The sequence below is a fragment of the Culex quinquefasciatus genome, chromosome 3, assembly GCF_015732765.1.
Source record: "Culex quinquefasciatus strain JHB chromosome 3, VPISU_Cqui_1.0_pri_paternal, whole genome shotgun sequence".
Classification (NCBI taxonomy): Eukaryota; Metazoa; Arthropoda; class Insecta; order Diptera; family Culicidae; genus Culex; species Culex quinquefasciatus.
In genome coordinates, this window is record NC_051863.1 from 42,512,987 (window position 1) to 42,527,828 (window position 14,842).

At 40.7% G+C, this 14,842-nt stretch overlaps 3 protein-coding genes across 3 annotated transcripts; all 3 read left to right on the plus strand.

Moving 5' to 3' along the window:
* Positions 1-567: 567 nt before the first annotated feature.
* Positions 568-4,022, plus strand: LOC6047725 (GPI mannosyltransferase 3). Its single transcript, XM_001864711.2, has 3 exons — positions 568-993; positions 2,035-2,889; positions 2,948-4,022. Exons 1-3 carry the CDS (start codon positions 863-865, stop codon positions 3,519-3,521), a joined length of 1,560 nt encoding a protein of 519 aa, XP_001864746.2. The 5' UTR covers positions 568-862; the 3' UTR covers positions 3,522-4,022.
* A 1,156-nt stretch (positions 4,023-5,178) lies between these two features.
* On the plus strand, positions 5,179-7,386 carry LOC6047724 (integrator complex subunit 10). Its single transcript, XM_001864710.2, has 3 exons — positions 5,179-5,473; positions 5,539-5,797; positions 5,863-7,386. Exons 1-3 carry the CDS (start codon positions 5,283-5,285, stop codon positions 7,297-7,299), a joined length of 1,887 nt encoding a protein of 628 aa, XP_001864745.2. The 5' UTR covers positions 5,179-5,282; the 3' UTR covers positions 7,300-7,386.
* A 5,009-nt stretch (positions 7,387-12,395) lies between these two features.
* On the plus strand, positions 12,396-13,033 carry LOC119768936 (mevalonate kinase-like; the record flags this gene model as incomplete). Its single annotated transcript, XM_038260755.1, is given in 3 exon segments — positions 12,396-12,416; positions 12,651-12,901; positions 12,904-13,033. Coding segments are annotated over 3 exon segments (402 nt in total), but the record flags the coding sequence as incomplete, so codon positions are not given.
* Positions 13,034-14,842: the final 1,809 nt, after the last annotated feature.

Genomic DNA, 14,842 nt, shown 5'->3' on the forward strand with positions numbered 1-14,842 from the left:
CTGCCGTACCCGGTACATGCCTGGCGCTTTGTTGTTGTTTGACATATCCAAACTTTTCGTCACACTCAACAAACCAGTACAAACCTGCTGTCGGATCTTTCCCGGAACATTCAAGTTTAACGGGTAGTCCTACGTCAAATCACACAGCAAAGTCCCAAGACGAAATAATTTAATTATTTATATATATTATATTTATATATTTTTAATTATTATCCTACTGGCCGCTAGGAAGGAAATTACCAACTTTCTCTTCCATCGACGAACCCCTCGTCGAGTAGGAAATACGTTGAAACGGTTGAAACGCGCCATGGTTACGGCATCTCGCTCGCGAACGCATAATCGCGAGGCAAGTGAAATGAAAACAAGTACGTCATCAATGGTTCTAGCGAGTTATTTCGAGATGGCGTATTAAGTTTGAGTTTTACTCTAATTAAAATTATTAAAATCCTCCTTCAAGCGACCATTTATGAATTTCAAATTCGTCCAAACCGTATGACCAACATCAAACATTACACCATTTTGAAAAATTACTCCAGCCTTCAAAGCGAGAAGTTTATTTTCGTTTCCAACGCGCCGCACGCAAGTTTGTGTGCGTTGCCAAGTTCTTCGAGGAGGCCCCGGTTCGGCGCGGGTGACCGCTCACTTTTCCACTAATTTTCCCGTTATTTTCGCGAGTTTCTCAGTTTAAGTCGATCCCGCCATGCTCGGCCAGTGACGGTTTCGCCAAAGTGCTAATTTGTGGCCGGTTTCACGCACGATTGGACGGAGAAATTCAAATTCCCGAAAGCACGCGTCAACTCTTCTTCCTCTTTCCGGGCGGAAGGCCGGATTTTGGAGTGAAATTCAAACCGTCGGTAGAATCATGCTGCTGCTCAACAAGGTTCTGTTGTTTTTTGTGGCCCTCCGAGTGGCGTCGGTGTTCCTCGTCAGGACCTGGTACGTTCCGGACGAGTACTGGCAGAGTCTGGAGGTGGCCCATCGGCTGGCGTTTGGGTGAGTTGTCTTCTTGTTGTTGTTCTCCGGGGGGAAGTGGTGTCTGCGGGAAGTCCTGAGGCGTTGCGGGGAGGAAGAATTTTAAATTTTGTGTTCATTTGGGGAGGCATGAAAAAACGCTTCAGAAATGAACTCTCATCACGTGGGGTTTGTGTCCATGCTAGATTGTTTGTTTTGGTTTTCCACGAGGGGTGCTAAGATGGCATAAATTGTGTGTAATTGATGGGGTATCAAAAAGAATTTGGGATGAATTTCAAAATTTTTAAATGTGAGTCCGAACTAATTCGCATTTCATAAACAAACTATCATCTGGTCTATCAAATTTACAGATTGCAAACAAATTATGTGTTCACTATATTTGATTTCAATTCCGTTCAGGTGATAGATTTAAAAAAAAAATACTTCTCAGGCATGATTATTGCTACGATATTTCCCCTTTTGTACATATCTTTTGGATCCTCAAAAAACCCGTTGTTTCATACATTTAAAAAAATCGTCAGGCTTTATAATTTTAAATTGGGATCTCTAAAATTCAACACTGGATCAAACGAATTATTTGACCAAAAATGGGTTTGTCATGGTTGAGAAAATCGAATAATACTTTAACCGTTGACACAGACATTTGCTTTCTTTTTTATTCGAACTTAACCAGGAGGGCAGCGAAAAGTATGCAAAAAGAAATATTTTCAAAATACTTGACGTAGGTACTCAACTTCGACAGTTTTAAACTTCTGACTCCCTAAATTTAAATATACTTTCGACGAATCGGGCTAGTTAAAGTTTAAATGGGCTTTTTTTGCCTAATGCAGTTCATAATTTTGACTATAAGTCTCCAAAATTAACCAACATTGAACCATAATAATTTCTTTAACTATTAACCGACAAGATTTACCTATTTCAACTCCGGGTTCTTTCATTAATTACCTTGGTAAGTATTGAACGTTAAATTAATGATGAAATAATGTGCGATTAAAGAAAATTTTAGAAATCGATATTGAAATTTAACCCATTTGATCGATGCATCTTTTCTCTTCATTTCAGTTACGGTCATCTAACCTGGGAATGGACCGAAGGAATTCGCAGCTACGTCTACCCATCACTGATCGCCGGCCTCTACAAGCTCTTGGCCCTTGTTAATCTCGATTGCGTAGAGCTGCTGGTGCTACTGCCGCGCATACTGCAAGCCCTGCTCTCGGCCTACTCCGACTATCGCTTCTACCTGTGGTCAAACAAGAGCAAGTGGTCCGCTTTCGTGCTGGCCACCTCGTGGTTCTGGTTCTACACGGCGTCGCGTACCCTATCCAACACACTGGAAACCTCGCTCACGGTGATTGCGCTCAGTTACTTCCCGTGGGGCGCGTCCGAGTGTACCAAGTTTTTGTTGCCGGTTGCGCTGTCCGTATTCATTAGACCGACGTCCGCTATCCCATGGGTTCCACTTTGCTTGTACCATCTGAAGAAGTCAACCCACCCGATTTGGGAAGTGCTGTTGAAGCGCTATTTACTCTACGGATTAATTGTCGGGACCGCCACCGTGGGTTTGGACAGCTTCCTGCATGGTTCGCTGTTGGTATCGCCGTACGAGTTTCTCCGTTATAACGTACTCAAGGGTGTCGGTAGCTTCTACGGAGAGCACCCGTGGTACTGGTACGCTAATGTCGGTCTTCCAACCGTACTAGGAATCGGAACGCTACCGTTCTTGTTCGCTGCGGTGGAAACCATCCGAAATCGACAAACCTTCAAGGAACGGTCCATCCTGCTGACCGTGATCACTTTCACGCTGGTGATTTACTCTCTACTTCCACACAAGGAGTTCCGTTTTATCCTGCAGATTCTACCGCTTTGCCTGTACGTGTCAGCCGATTATCTGTCTCGCTGGAGTAGAAAGGCTTCCGGGTATGGTTGCACTCTATCATACATTGAAATCATTATTTAAAGAATATTTTTATTGTAGGAAACTGGTCTGGTTCGCTGCCATCGGTTTATTGGTTGGCAACGTCCTGCCGGCAGGATACCTTAGCTGGGTTCACCAACGGGGAACGCTGGACGTCATGTCGTCGCTGCAGTCTATTTCGCGCACCTACCGTGACGAGTTCGATCAACCGGCCAAGCTTATATTCCTCATGCCCTGTCACTCAACACCGTATCATAGCCACGTGCACCACAATACGACGATGCGCTTTCTGCGGTGCGAGCCAAACCTCAACGGGGTTGAAAACTACTCGGACGAAGCGGACACCTTCTACAGCGACCCGATGGGCTGGATTAGGAAGAACCTGCCGGTTCACCCTCGTAGCGCCCTGCCCAGCCACGTGATCGCGTTCGACAGCTTGGAGCCGCGCATTAAGGACTTTTTGTCGGTGTACAGACCGAAGGAGTCGTTCTTCCATTCGGACTACACCACCGATCGGGTTGGTGGGAATGTTGTAATTTACGAGCGGTTTGATCCGACGAAACCTACTACGGACTTGCCGATCGCGCAGGAAACGACCGATAATCCTGCAGAAGAGGAGGCAGAGGAAGCCTAGACGAGGCTTTTCGTAATTCTTTAGTTTAGTTTTTCGTGTGCATTTGACTTGGTTTTCCTTCATTTCATAATAGTATATATTTTTGGAGTACGTGACTAAATTTAATTATTATTTAAAATTTGGTGGCAGAATTTAAAACGAGCTAAAAGTTTACATTACTAAAGCGAGGCAATATTGGACGAGATGTTTAGCAATTTTCTAAAATTCTATTTTTAATTCTATCAAGAAACGTACTCTGTCCATCTGATAGCTAGTAAGCACTGCAATTGACTTTCTTTGAGAAAGGAAGAGAATGGCATTTAACAAATGTGTTTGATCTTATCCCAGATAACTGCCAGTAGGTAGTAAGGTTTGTTTGATTTCCTAGATGTCCTTTAAAGTAGTACGAACAATGACACCACCATGAACCTAGATTTAGATTCCCAGGGATTGCCGAATACCTTGCTTGATAAGTTTACCATATTTTTTAAAAAATAATAAAGTGTTCATATTTTGAAGAAACTCTTGTTCGGGTTTTTTTTTTGTCTCCGAAAGCCTAAAGGCTTTCAATCAGGCCTGCCCAACATTGATATTTGTCCGTTTTTTCATCAATAAAATCGGAACTCAGATGAGCAATAAAAATAACTTAGGCAAATGTATTTGAAACTATTTTTGCAAGTCGTTATAAAATCAATTGGGTACTAAAGCCCTTTGTCAATTTTTATGTGCAACGGTAAAAAACACGATTAGAAACCATTTCTGATCACTTTTTTCATTTTAATGCAAAAAAATGTTTTTGACAAGACAACATTTTTTCGATGGATCAACTATGATCTCCTTGGAACGAGCTGTCAAGTAGAAGCTTATCTGTCAAAAAGGATCGCGAGGTTAATTTTTCAAAATTTATTTAAAAATCCATTTTAAACTCTTTGTGGTCGTACAAAGGGTCATTGTACTCAGAAAAATAAGCTTTATGGCTGTAAACAATAATATCAGCAATCTAAGCTTCATTTTAGGACCCAATTCAAGGACTTCAAAAGCCACCAGGCCAATTTGTGGACCAGGCCAATTTTCACTAAAGTAAAAAAACGACTTGTAAAGATATATAGGTAATTGGGTCCTAAAATGAAGCTTAGATTGCTGATATTATTGTTTACAGCGATAAAGCTTATTTTTCTGAGTACAATGACTTTTTGTACGACCACAAAGAGTTTAAAATGGATTTTTAAATCAATTTTGAAAAATTAACCTCGCGGTCCTTCTTGACAGAAAAGCTCCTACTTGACAGCTCGTTCCAAGGGGACCATAGTTGATCCATCGAAAAAATGTTGCCTTGTAAAAAAAATTGTTGCATTAAAATGAAAAAAAGTGATCAGAAATGGTTTCTAATCGAGTTTTTTACCGTTGTACATTAAAATTGACATAGGGCTTTAGTACCCAATTATTGTAGAGCTTTTTTAAACATACACAATCTCTGAAATTCGCGATACGATCCGAAAAACAGTACAAAGCGTGACACCTAAAAGTCGTCGGTTAAACCTTTTTGTTGTGCTACTCTCCACCAGAATGAAAACCTGCGGTATTTACACGAACGCAAGCGTTCCCTACAGCGATGGACCCCCCGAAAATGAACTTTTTGCTGCAGTGCACTTTGACGTTAAGAACTGTCAAACTCGTTATTGTAAACACACACCCGACCAGATAGAACCATCGGACTCTGTTCTGCAGCGTTTCAGAACTTGAATTCTTTCCGGATTTAGGGCATAGAATCGGCTGTGGGAAATGGAGGTGCTGTCCAGCGAAAAGTACCTCATAGCGAGGGCCAAGGAAACGACCGATCCGTACACGGCTAAGGCGTGGATCATCGCGGCCAAGACGCTTTTCCCGAACGATTTCGGCGTGCAGTTTGAGGCGTACGAGATCGAAAAGAACGCCAAGAACTTCGAGGAGGCGGCCAAATGCTTGAGTTACATGTAGGTTGAAGGAGGAACTGGTGATCGAACGGCGGGTAATTAACGGTTCCGGTTTTCGTTTGTAGAATAATGACCTTCCAGAACGCGCACAAAACGCCGGCCAGTTTGCTGAACGAGATATCGTGCATGACGTCGGCGTTGCGCGTACCGGAGGGGACCACCACGCCGGAGCAGGACTTTTTCGTGCGGATGTTTCAGTACATTTCGTACGAGGTGCAGCACAAGATTCTGATGCTAACGGCGGCCCACTCCAACAGCATGGACCACTGCCGGTTGATTCTGCTGCTGTTGAAGCGCTTTCCGCAGGCAATATCGACGCATGCGGTGAGTTGGGGTTTGTGGGTTTGGATGTCAACGTATATACTGATCAAGGTCTTGCTTCTTTTCAGCCTCGTTTGCTCGAAACATTAGTTCAAAACAGCACGATTCCCGGCTTCAAGGAAATGCTCGTTCAGGAGGCGATTCCGATGGTGTACAATCGGCCACCGGATCTGCCCCACAAGCTTGTGCACCAAATTATGGCGATCTGCTTCGAGTACCATCTGAACCAGATGCTAGCGGAGACGGAGGACAAGGCACGGGTGACGGCCGAATGCTGGCGCAAGATATTCGAAATGCTCGAGTTTTGCGGCAAGATTCTCAAGTGGGAACCGTTCATGCCGTACAAGAAGGGCTGGAGCAAGGACATTTACTGGCAGAAGATCATCCAGCTGGTGCAGTCCGCACCGCCGAGACCCTCGGAGAACAAGCAAATTTTGTTCTGCGCCACGATCGTGTTTGTGCTTTCGCTTCAGGAGTACATCAACTTTTCTCGTTTGAAGGGAAAGGACAACGAAATTGAAGTTATCCTGGTAGAAAGCCTAAAGGAGCTCAAAATAGACATGAAACGCAGGGAACCAGTGCTGGAGATTCCCCAGGTCGTAGTGAATGGTCCCGTCAATCCAGACGCACCGAACTGCCTCGTTACGTCGTACAACTGTTGGCAGTTGCTTCACTCAAATGAAATCCTAAAGGCAGATTTTACCCAGCTTATCATCTGCATTCCAGCGTTATCTCTGTGGATACAAAAATTCCTCATAGATCTTTCCGTCTACGTCGGTCAGCACGAGGAAACGCACTCTCTGCTGCAATCACAAAACTCGCGCAGCATGTCTCAGCTCGAGAAAGACGTTCGTCTCTTCGGCCTAGCCCTCGTGCAAGGAACCATCAACGTGCCCTTGTTCGAGCTAATGAATTCCATCCTTCAAAATCTCCCTTCCACAAACGGAACCTACCTTCAGAACGTGTCCCTCTCCCCAGCTCCCCGAGTCCTCATGCTGATGCCCCTAACTAAGCGTGCGATCCTCCACTACATCGTACAAACCCTGATCACACTTCTCAAAGCCAAACTGGTCGACCCCGAGTGCACCAACGCCCTGCTCGGCAACTTACTAGTGCTCTGCCAGCTCAACTGGCCGCACGAGTCCACGATCGTCGAGATCATCTTCGAAATCATCAAATCGCGCCGTCAGTTCAGCTACCTCCACGCCACCAGCTACATCATCAACGTGGAAATGATCGAGGAGTTCATGTACCTGTGGCAAAACTGCCCGGACGTGAAGCTGGAATTTGCCGTGGCGCAGCCGGGAGGCGGGCTGGCGGCTGGAGCCGGCACTGCTGGTTCGCGACGGATAGGGACGCGTGGCGCCGATCGGGGCGTCAAGGAGGACTTTAAGCAGGTGATCCGCGGGCAGATCGCACGCGCCAACGAGGATTTGGACGAGCTGTTGGTGCAGTTTTTGCAGCAGAACCATCTGGCGTTGTTGCAGAATATTTTCGAGAAATGATGCTGCGAGATTGTGGGGGATGAAATTTGTGAATGGATAAGCTGAGAATATACAATAAATGTTTTAAATTGCTTTATTTTCTCGAAACCGTACGTAGGGGAAATTCTCGTATGTTTGGCAGGTTAAGCGCTCGCTCCTAACTCCATCCAATTTGCTGATTTTCACTATTTAAACAACTAATTTTGCATAATTTTTTATAGAAACTTGCTTGCTCACTTCTTATTGATCTATTTATCACTTGATTTCAGTTGAAAACGTTTTTAATTAGCTTTAATTGAATGTCAAAGTTCTGACCTGCCAACATTAGAGGCACGCTGGAATTAGATGCTGTTCCCCTAGTTTGCATACAGGTAAATGAGATCCGGCTTAAAAAATACATAAATATCACCTGAAATGCTCATAACTTGAGTTTATGTCTCGATCGGGATAGGGTCGTCAAATCTTTTTTTTTGTTGGATTCGTTGGAAAGGTCTTTCAAATATTTATAATGAAAGCTCATAGTAGGGGAAATAAACTCATTTAATCCACACTAAGCCGTTCGACCAATTCTCATTACTTCTGCCATTTTCCGTCATTAAATCAACATTTTCAGATGTATCAACAATAGGTCTATTCCCGTACTGCAGAATTCTGCAATTCTGCACAAAAACGGCAGCAGAGCGTTCTAGAGACCCTAAATAGGGAGACTGGTCTAAGCTTGCTAAATCGATCTGGCAACGTATGTTTTGAGCTTGGCAACACTGATAAGTTTTGCTGTGCGTAAAGGCAAATGCTCGTTTGGATACGTCAAACTCGCGTCTGTTTGGGTACGTCAAATTCACTTCGTCCAGTCTCCCAATTTAGGATCTCTAGAGCGTTCCCGTACTTTTCTGCAACAAAAGTAACTTTTCTCTCAGGCAGAACTTGTGCAATGAGAGAGGTAGAAGTTGAAGCAAAACCGTTCCCGTACTTTTCTGCAAGCTCTCTCTTGTCTTTCTTGTTGAAAAGTTACTGCAATTTGGTGTGATCGGTGTGATGGATGTTGAGTAAACGCTTACGTAAAATTTGCAATTTGGGTGTAATCAAGCATTTTATTATTATTTGTAATAATAAATGATTTTGGGGTTGTTTTTTATGTCTGGTTTTATTGAGAACGATTTTTTTTATGTTAACGATTTCAGGCTTAGTTCATTCATGTAAATGATAAAGCGATTTTTTTAGTGTTTATATTTTTACCTGATACAACTTAAGCCATAGTGGTACAGCACGGCTAGTACCCCTACAAAAAATGTACTTTAAAAACAAATAGTTTTTAAAAACTTTTAAAAGACACATTTCTTTTGAGTTTAATAATTTCAAATAAATATTTGTTTAAGAATTATTTTTGATCATAAATTGATTTTGAAGATACTCAATATGTGTTTTAAAATGATAGGTAAATTTAATTGGCAAATCGTAAATTGTACCTTTAACAAATTGTACCAATTTGTATTCTTATATCAACCAAAAAATGATGTAATTTTGTCGAAATTAAAATTCTGAAATTCTGAAACTCTGAAATTCTTCAATTTTTAAATTCTTAAATTCTTAATTTCTTCGCCATCTCGAATCATAAAAAATACACATTTTTTGGAGTCATATTTTAGGTTAGAAACACATATTTAGATTTAGAGTTTGGAAATTTTGACTGTTTCTATTTTATTTATATTTTTGTTTTAAAATTTTTGATTAACAGAATTTTTTAATTTTACTTATTTTTTAAGCTATAATTTCTTTAATTTTCTGTCTTATTATTTTTAACTAGAGCTTTTGAATTTTTGGTGTTCTGCACTCATAAATATTCAAACTATTGTTTTTTTTATTTCGATTTTTTTTGGACCTTTATTATGTTTATTTTGAATTTTAAAAATTAATATTTTTTTTTAAATTTTAAACATAAACACTAAATATTTCAAAATGTTTAAAATTTAAAAAAAATATTAATTTTTAAAATTCAAAATAAACATAATAAAGGTCGAAAAAAAAATCAAAATAAAAAAAAACAATAGTTTGAATATTTATGAGTGCAGAACACCAAAAATTCAAAAGCTCTAGTTAAAAATAATAAGACAGAAAATTAAAGAAATTATAGCTTAAAAAATAAGTAAAATTAAAAAATTCTGTTATTTTTTTTAAATTCTGTTTATTTTTTTATTTTTCTGATATAATTATTTGCATTTTTAAAATTCTCAAATATCCGATTTATGTTTATTTAAGTTTGTCAATTTGAAAATATTAGTTTTTTATATTTTCAGTTATGGATTTCCTAATTCCAGATTTCTTAATTTATGTGTTTTAAAAATTTTGAGTTTGCGATTATTTTTTTTTTAAATTTGTTCTCTCATGAGACATCCAGTACCAATCTATTTATGTTATCCTGAATAATCTTTCAAATATTCTGCTATTAAAACATGTATTTTTGGTCCCTTCTATATTAAACCTTTGTTTGTCTTTTTTTTCAAATCAGGTTTATTAAACGTACTTGCCACTCTCATTTGTAAAATGGTTTACCTAATGTAAAAGTTTTTAGTTGTTTCTAATATTAATGTCTACCTAAGCATAATTAATCTCTAGTTACTTAATAAATAATACATCCTTGATTTAATAAAATGTTGTGCTGCATAAAAAAAAATTCCCTTTTCTAGAGGCAAACTTGTTTCATTTACTTTTTCGGCAACAAGTTCGGCAACCATGTTTTTTTAAATATTTTGAAATAATTAAAAAACTTTAATTCCCAATTTGAGTAAATCCACTCATCTGTGAACAATATTGCAGAAAAAGTACTGGAATGCGTTACCCAGGCAAAAGTTTTGCCGCTTCTCTACTTGCAGAACTTCTGCAAAAGAGAGAGTTGAAGAGAGCGAGCTGAAAAGTACGGGAACGTGCTGCAAAAAAGTGACTTATGCTGGCTGCAGAATTCTGCAGATCCTGCAGAAATTCTGCAATTCTGCAAATACGGGAATAGACCTAATGATTAGTTGCTTGCACATTTTTCTTTGAGCTGTTTATTACTTTGGAACAGTCAAAACCAATTTATTTAAACTGTAATTCATGATCAAAGTGCTGATAGGCCGATAATAGAAATAGGCTGAGAAAGGGTACAGTTCCCCTACATTAGTGTAAGAGCGGTGGCTAGGCTACAGAACGACAGTTAGTTTAGCGTAAACTGTTTATTACATCCGACTGGTTTGCTTGTCGCTATTCGTCTAGTAGGTATTCCGACCATTTTTTTTTACAGTACCTACTGAGAATTTCGGCTCGAGCTTCGACTCGGCTGAGGCTTGATCTCGAGCCAGATCGACTCGAGGCTCGAGCCAATATTCTCAGTTGGAAGTGGCTGTGTACTCGTCACTCGTCAGTCTCGTTGCTCAGCCTGACAGAAGTAGACGTGTTTGCGTGCGATCTGAATGCATCGTTGCGTGCCTTGACGTGTTTGACGAATGGAGGCGGAGGAGTCCTCGGAAGCTGGTGATTAGCATTCCATCCCCGGGAATCGGAAGAGAAAAAGTCCGTTGAGATCATCGGTGGAGCAGAATCTGATCAACAACAACAAGTTCAGGCCGCCAGCAGGAGGAGGGGACGCCCCGGCGGTTGCAGCACCCGGCCTGTCGGCAAACAAGCCAAGGCAATCACCTTTGTGAAAAATATACCACGGCTTTTTACAAGCTCTTGAGGATAGTGGACGGTTGTAAATTTGGTTCGAGCCGATTTACAAACTAACCCGATTTGGAAACAGAGTGACATGTTTTAATGTCAAAGATTTTGACAAGTTGCAAGGATTCCTCGAGCAGAACAAAGTGGAATTCTACAAACACGAACGACGGAGCGAACGATCTCACCATTGTAGTTGACGACGGAGCGAACGATCTCACCATTGTAGTTGTTCGTGGTTTACCTGAACTCAAACCTAATGAGGTCAAGTATCTGCTAAAGAGGAATCTCAAGCTGGAGCGCTGGAAGTACATGTCAAGCGGAAGGAAAAGTCCACCGTGGACGAAACTCCATATATTGTTGTGTTCCCCAAGGGATTCACCAATCTGAAGAAGCGCTCTGCAATAAAAAATGTGGCAAGCACTATCATCTGGTGGGAGGCCTACCGCAACAAGCAGCCGAACGTGACCCCGTGCAGTAACTGCTTGCATCTGGGCCCTGGAACCAGGAACTGTTACCTCAAGACCAGGTGCAACAGCATTTTAACCCCAAGACCCGATCAACTCGTCGGCCTTTCCTTCTACACAGAAAAAAAAAATCCGGTAAATTTACATCATTTATGATGTACCAAAAGTGCACGTCATTAATGATGCTTATTTACATCAACTTCAACTGAAATTTACATGCCTTGCAACGTAAACACGCCGAAGAAATTCGACCTCGAAAAGTTTAAATTTCCGATGAAAATGATGTAAATTTACCGAAGTTGAAAATTTTTTTTTACTCCGTTGAATTTTGAATCCGATGTAAATTTCAATCACTTCGCCCAAATAATGTTTGTAAAGTTGCATTATTTTATCAATTCTAATCAATTTAAGCACATTGTAAACAAATTGTTTTCATGCATTGCTTATTTTTGATCAAAAAAGACAAAATTGTATCGTACAAACATAAAAACTGGGCTTGAGCTTGAAAAAAGTATCGGATTTAAAATTCAACGGAGTAATACAAAATTAGACTCATTAAAAAGAAAGCTTGTTTTATAAGTATAATTGTGATTTCAACTCTACGGATGTTACAAGAAATTTGAAAAAAAAAAAATATACAATACCTACTCACAGTTTTACTACATGGCTGATCAAAATCTGCTAGGGGTCAATCCAACAGCCTCGAGGTCCTCTTGAATCTCTAGTGCCAGAAGCCGATCGCCCACATGCACTCCTGATCAAGTGTAACTTTTCGCCGTGGAACAACGATACACCCTGCGCTGGACGGAGCCAGCTGTGAACCGGAAGCTGCTTAGGGATCCAGTTTGTCGCAGAATTGGCGAAATCTTGGTAGGCCACACCCATGTTATGCCTATAAAAATAAACAAACAAAATTAATCTCTTGGCATTAGAGGCAAGGCACAGCAACAACCCACCTCTATGACGGCACGGAAAACGAGAGTATGTGTGGCCAAGCCAGCCAACATCTCCGATCGATTATTCTGGAAGACGTACTGGTAAAAGCGGCAAAACGGACTCGCTCGGCAAACTCTGAAGCACCTTCTTTCACATGGACCCGCTGGATATGGCGTTTGCGTTTCCGCTGGTGCGTTTCTACTCTTGAAGATCATTAAAGGTGAACTCGAGGCGAACTTCTCGCTTCAAGACTCACCCGAAGTGCTGGAGAAGATCTAGAAGTGGGCGTTCGATTCGGAAATTGTGATGCACGAGCGGCCTTCCGGCATCGACAACACGATCTGCACGTACGGAAATCTCATCAAGTTCAAGCGTGGAAAACCGCTCGAGGGTCTGAAGCTTCGCCAGCAGGTTAACATCCCGATCGTGGACACCGGAGTTAGTCGGACCATGGCGAAGTTGGTGGCGGGCGTGGCAGATTTGAAGAATCGCCACCCTGGGATGTTGGACTCGATAGGACATCTCGTTGATCAACGGCGATCGGCGTAAGCCATCCGACGCTGGAGCGGATCTTCCGATTGGCTGAAGAAAGTGGATTTAGTGCAAAGTTGACCGGAGCGGGTGGTGGAAGCTGTGCGTTGGTCTTCTTGCCGCAGGACTACGCAAGACCCTTTTTCGATGGAACCGCATTTCGTCGGTCACGATGACCTGAATCACCTGCTACAGTTGCTCGAACAGCACTCGCTGATTATTTCTGAAAAAAGCCGAACGTGGAACCGGACGTATCGTGCCGAGCGACGATTCCCTAATTCCGACGGGATCGTTTCGAACTCGGATTGTGATGTTTACCGAGCTGCAACAGCAAACACTTTCACTTTTCTATTGGAACCCGAGGCACTTCTGGATTTCGGCGCGAGTCGTTCCGGGTGGAGGTGGTGCTCCCAAAAAATTGTATGTTTTGAATTTGGATAAATGACGTTTGTCACCCTGCGACTGAGTGTTGCAGAGGCATGCCAAGCAGGTGAACTACTGAACTAGATAAGTTAACAGGGTTTTAGTCCCGGCTTAAAGTTACAGACAACATTCAATGTAAATGTATTAGATAAGGTAAGGAGATTTTCAGAAAAGTGTAAAAACCTATTTTTTTAAAAGGTCCTATAATTGGGTACTAAAGCCCTATGTAAATTTTGATGTACAACGGTAAAAAACACGATTAGAAACCATTTCTGATCACTTTTTTTCATTTTATTGCAAATTTTTTTTTTTTTGACTAGACAACATTTTTTCGATGGATCAACTATGGTCCCCTTGGAACGAGCTGTCAAGTAGGAGCTTTTCTGTCAAGAAGGACCGCGAGGTTATTTTTTAAATTGATTTAAAAATCCATTTTAAACTCTTTGTGGTCGTACAAAGGGTCATTGCACTCAGAAAAATAAGCTTTATCGCTGTAAACAATAATATCAGCAATCTAAGCTTCATTTTAGGACCCAATTATATGAAACATAACAGCTTAAAGGATCTTTTCGAAAATATAACTCTGTATATGATCAAACAGACAAATTGTTTCACATTTTTTTTACTATGTAAGTTTGTTGAACATGAAAAACTGAATAGAAAACGCTTTCAGTTGGACTTTTTTGAAAACAGAGCAAGTTTTTCGTTTAAAAGTGATTTTGATCTAGTTTGGCTCTTAAACAACCTTACAATGAAAAACCTTTTACCCGGAAAATTGCCACATTTTCTGAAAATCTTCATAAAAATTCCTCTTTTCGTACCAAATAAATGTGGAACCCCAATCTTTAACTTTTGCTCATCACGATTGATGTTTAAAAAGTCATAAAAAACATTGCTTCAAAACTGATCCTAAAATTTATTTTCTCTTTGCAATGTTGCATTTTGTCATGGCCATTATAATGTAATGGTTCTAGAATCAAAGAATTTAAAAAAATGAAATACCAAATATATATTAGCTTGAGACAAAGTGCTCTGTAAATAGATGGCGTAAAATTACTAAGCTCTTATATTTGTATTTTAACATTTTTGTATTTTTCTAAATTGTTATTGCTAAAACTAAAAAAAAAACAGGTGCCGAAGTTATATCAGAATAACAGTCCATACTAATTATCCGATGGCTGTGGAGGCATCGTGTTTTGCAGATTTCGAGCCAACAGGTAAATAACTATTTAAAAATTTCACAATGTTAAAAGGTACGCGGCAAATCAACCTCGAACTACGCACTTTCGGCAAAAGCGCGCTGTCAAATCCCATACTGCACGTTTTGAATTTGTTGTTCTTGCCAGGTATGAATTTGTTGCATCAAAAGTGCTGAAAATAGCTGAAAACAACGTCTACGGCTCATTCTGAAATACCGCGCGGCGTGTACCTTCTAGAGAAACAGACAATATTAATTTCTTATTGCACCCAATTTTTCGTTACCTCCATCATAAATCTCCTTGGTACGCTGAAACACC

What these genes read in the sequence shown, in the direction of transcription:
- LOC6047725 (XM_001864711.2), top strand. Translation starts at nt 863, where the DNA reads ATGCTGCTGCTCAACAAGGTTCTGTTGTTTTTTGTGGCCCTCCGAGTG. An exon ending in GCCCATCGGCTGGCGTTTGG is followed by an intron (nt 994 to 2,034) that starts GTGAGTTGTCTT and finishes TCTTCATTTCAG; the next exon opens with TTACGGTCATCTAACCTGGG. An exon ending in TGGAGTAGAAAGGCTTCCGG is followed by an intron (nt 2,890 to 2,947) that starts GTATGGTTGCAC and finishes TTTTTATTGTAG; the next exon opens with GAAACTGGTCTGGTTCGCTG.
- LOC6047724 (XM_001864710.2), top strand. Translation starts at nt 5,283, where the DNA reads ATGGAGGTGCTGTCCAGCGAAAAGTACCTCATAGCGAGGGCCAAGGAA. An exon ending in GCCAAATGCTTGAGTTACAT is followed by an intron (nt 5,474 to 5,538) that starts GTAGGTTGAAGG and finishes TTTCGTTTGTAG; the next exon opens with AATAATGACCTTCCAGAACG. An exon ending in AGGCAATATCGACGCATGCG is followed by an intron (nt 5,798 to 5,862) that starts GTGAGTTGGGGT and finishes GCTTCTTTTCAG; the next exon opens with CCTCGTTTGCTCGAAACATT.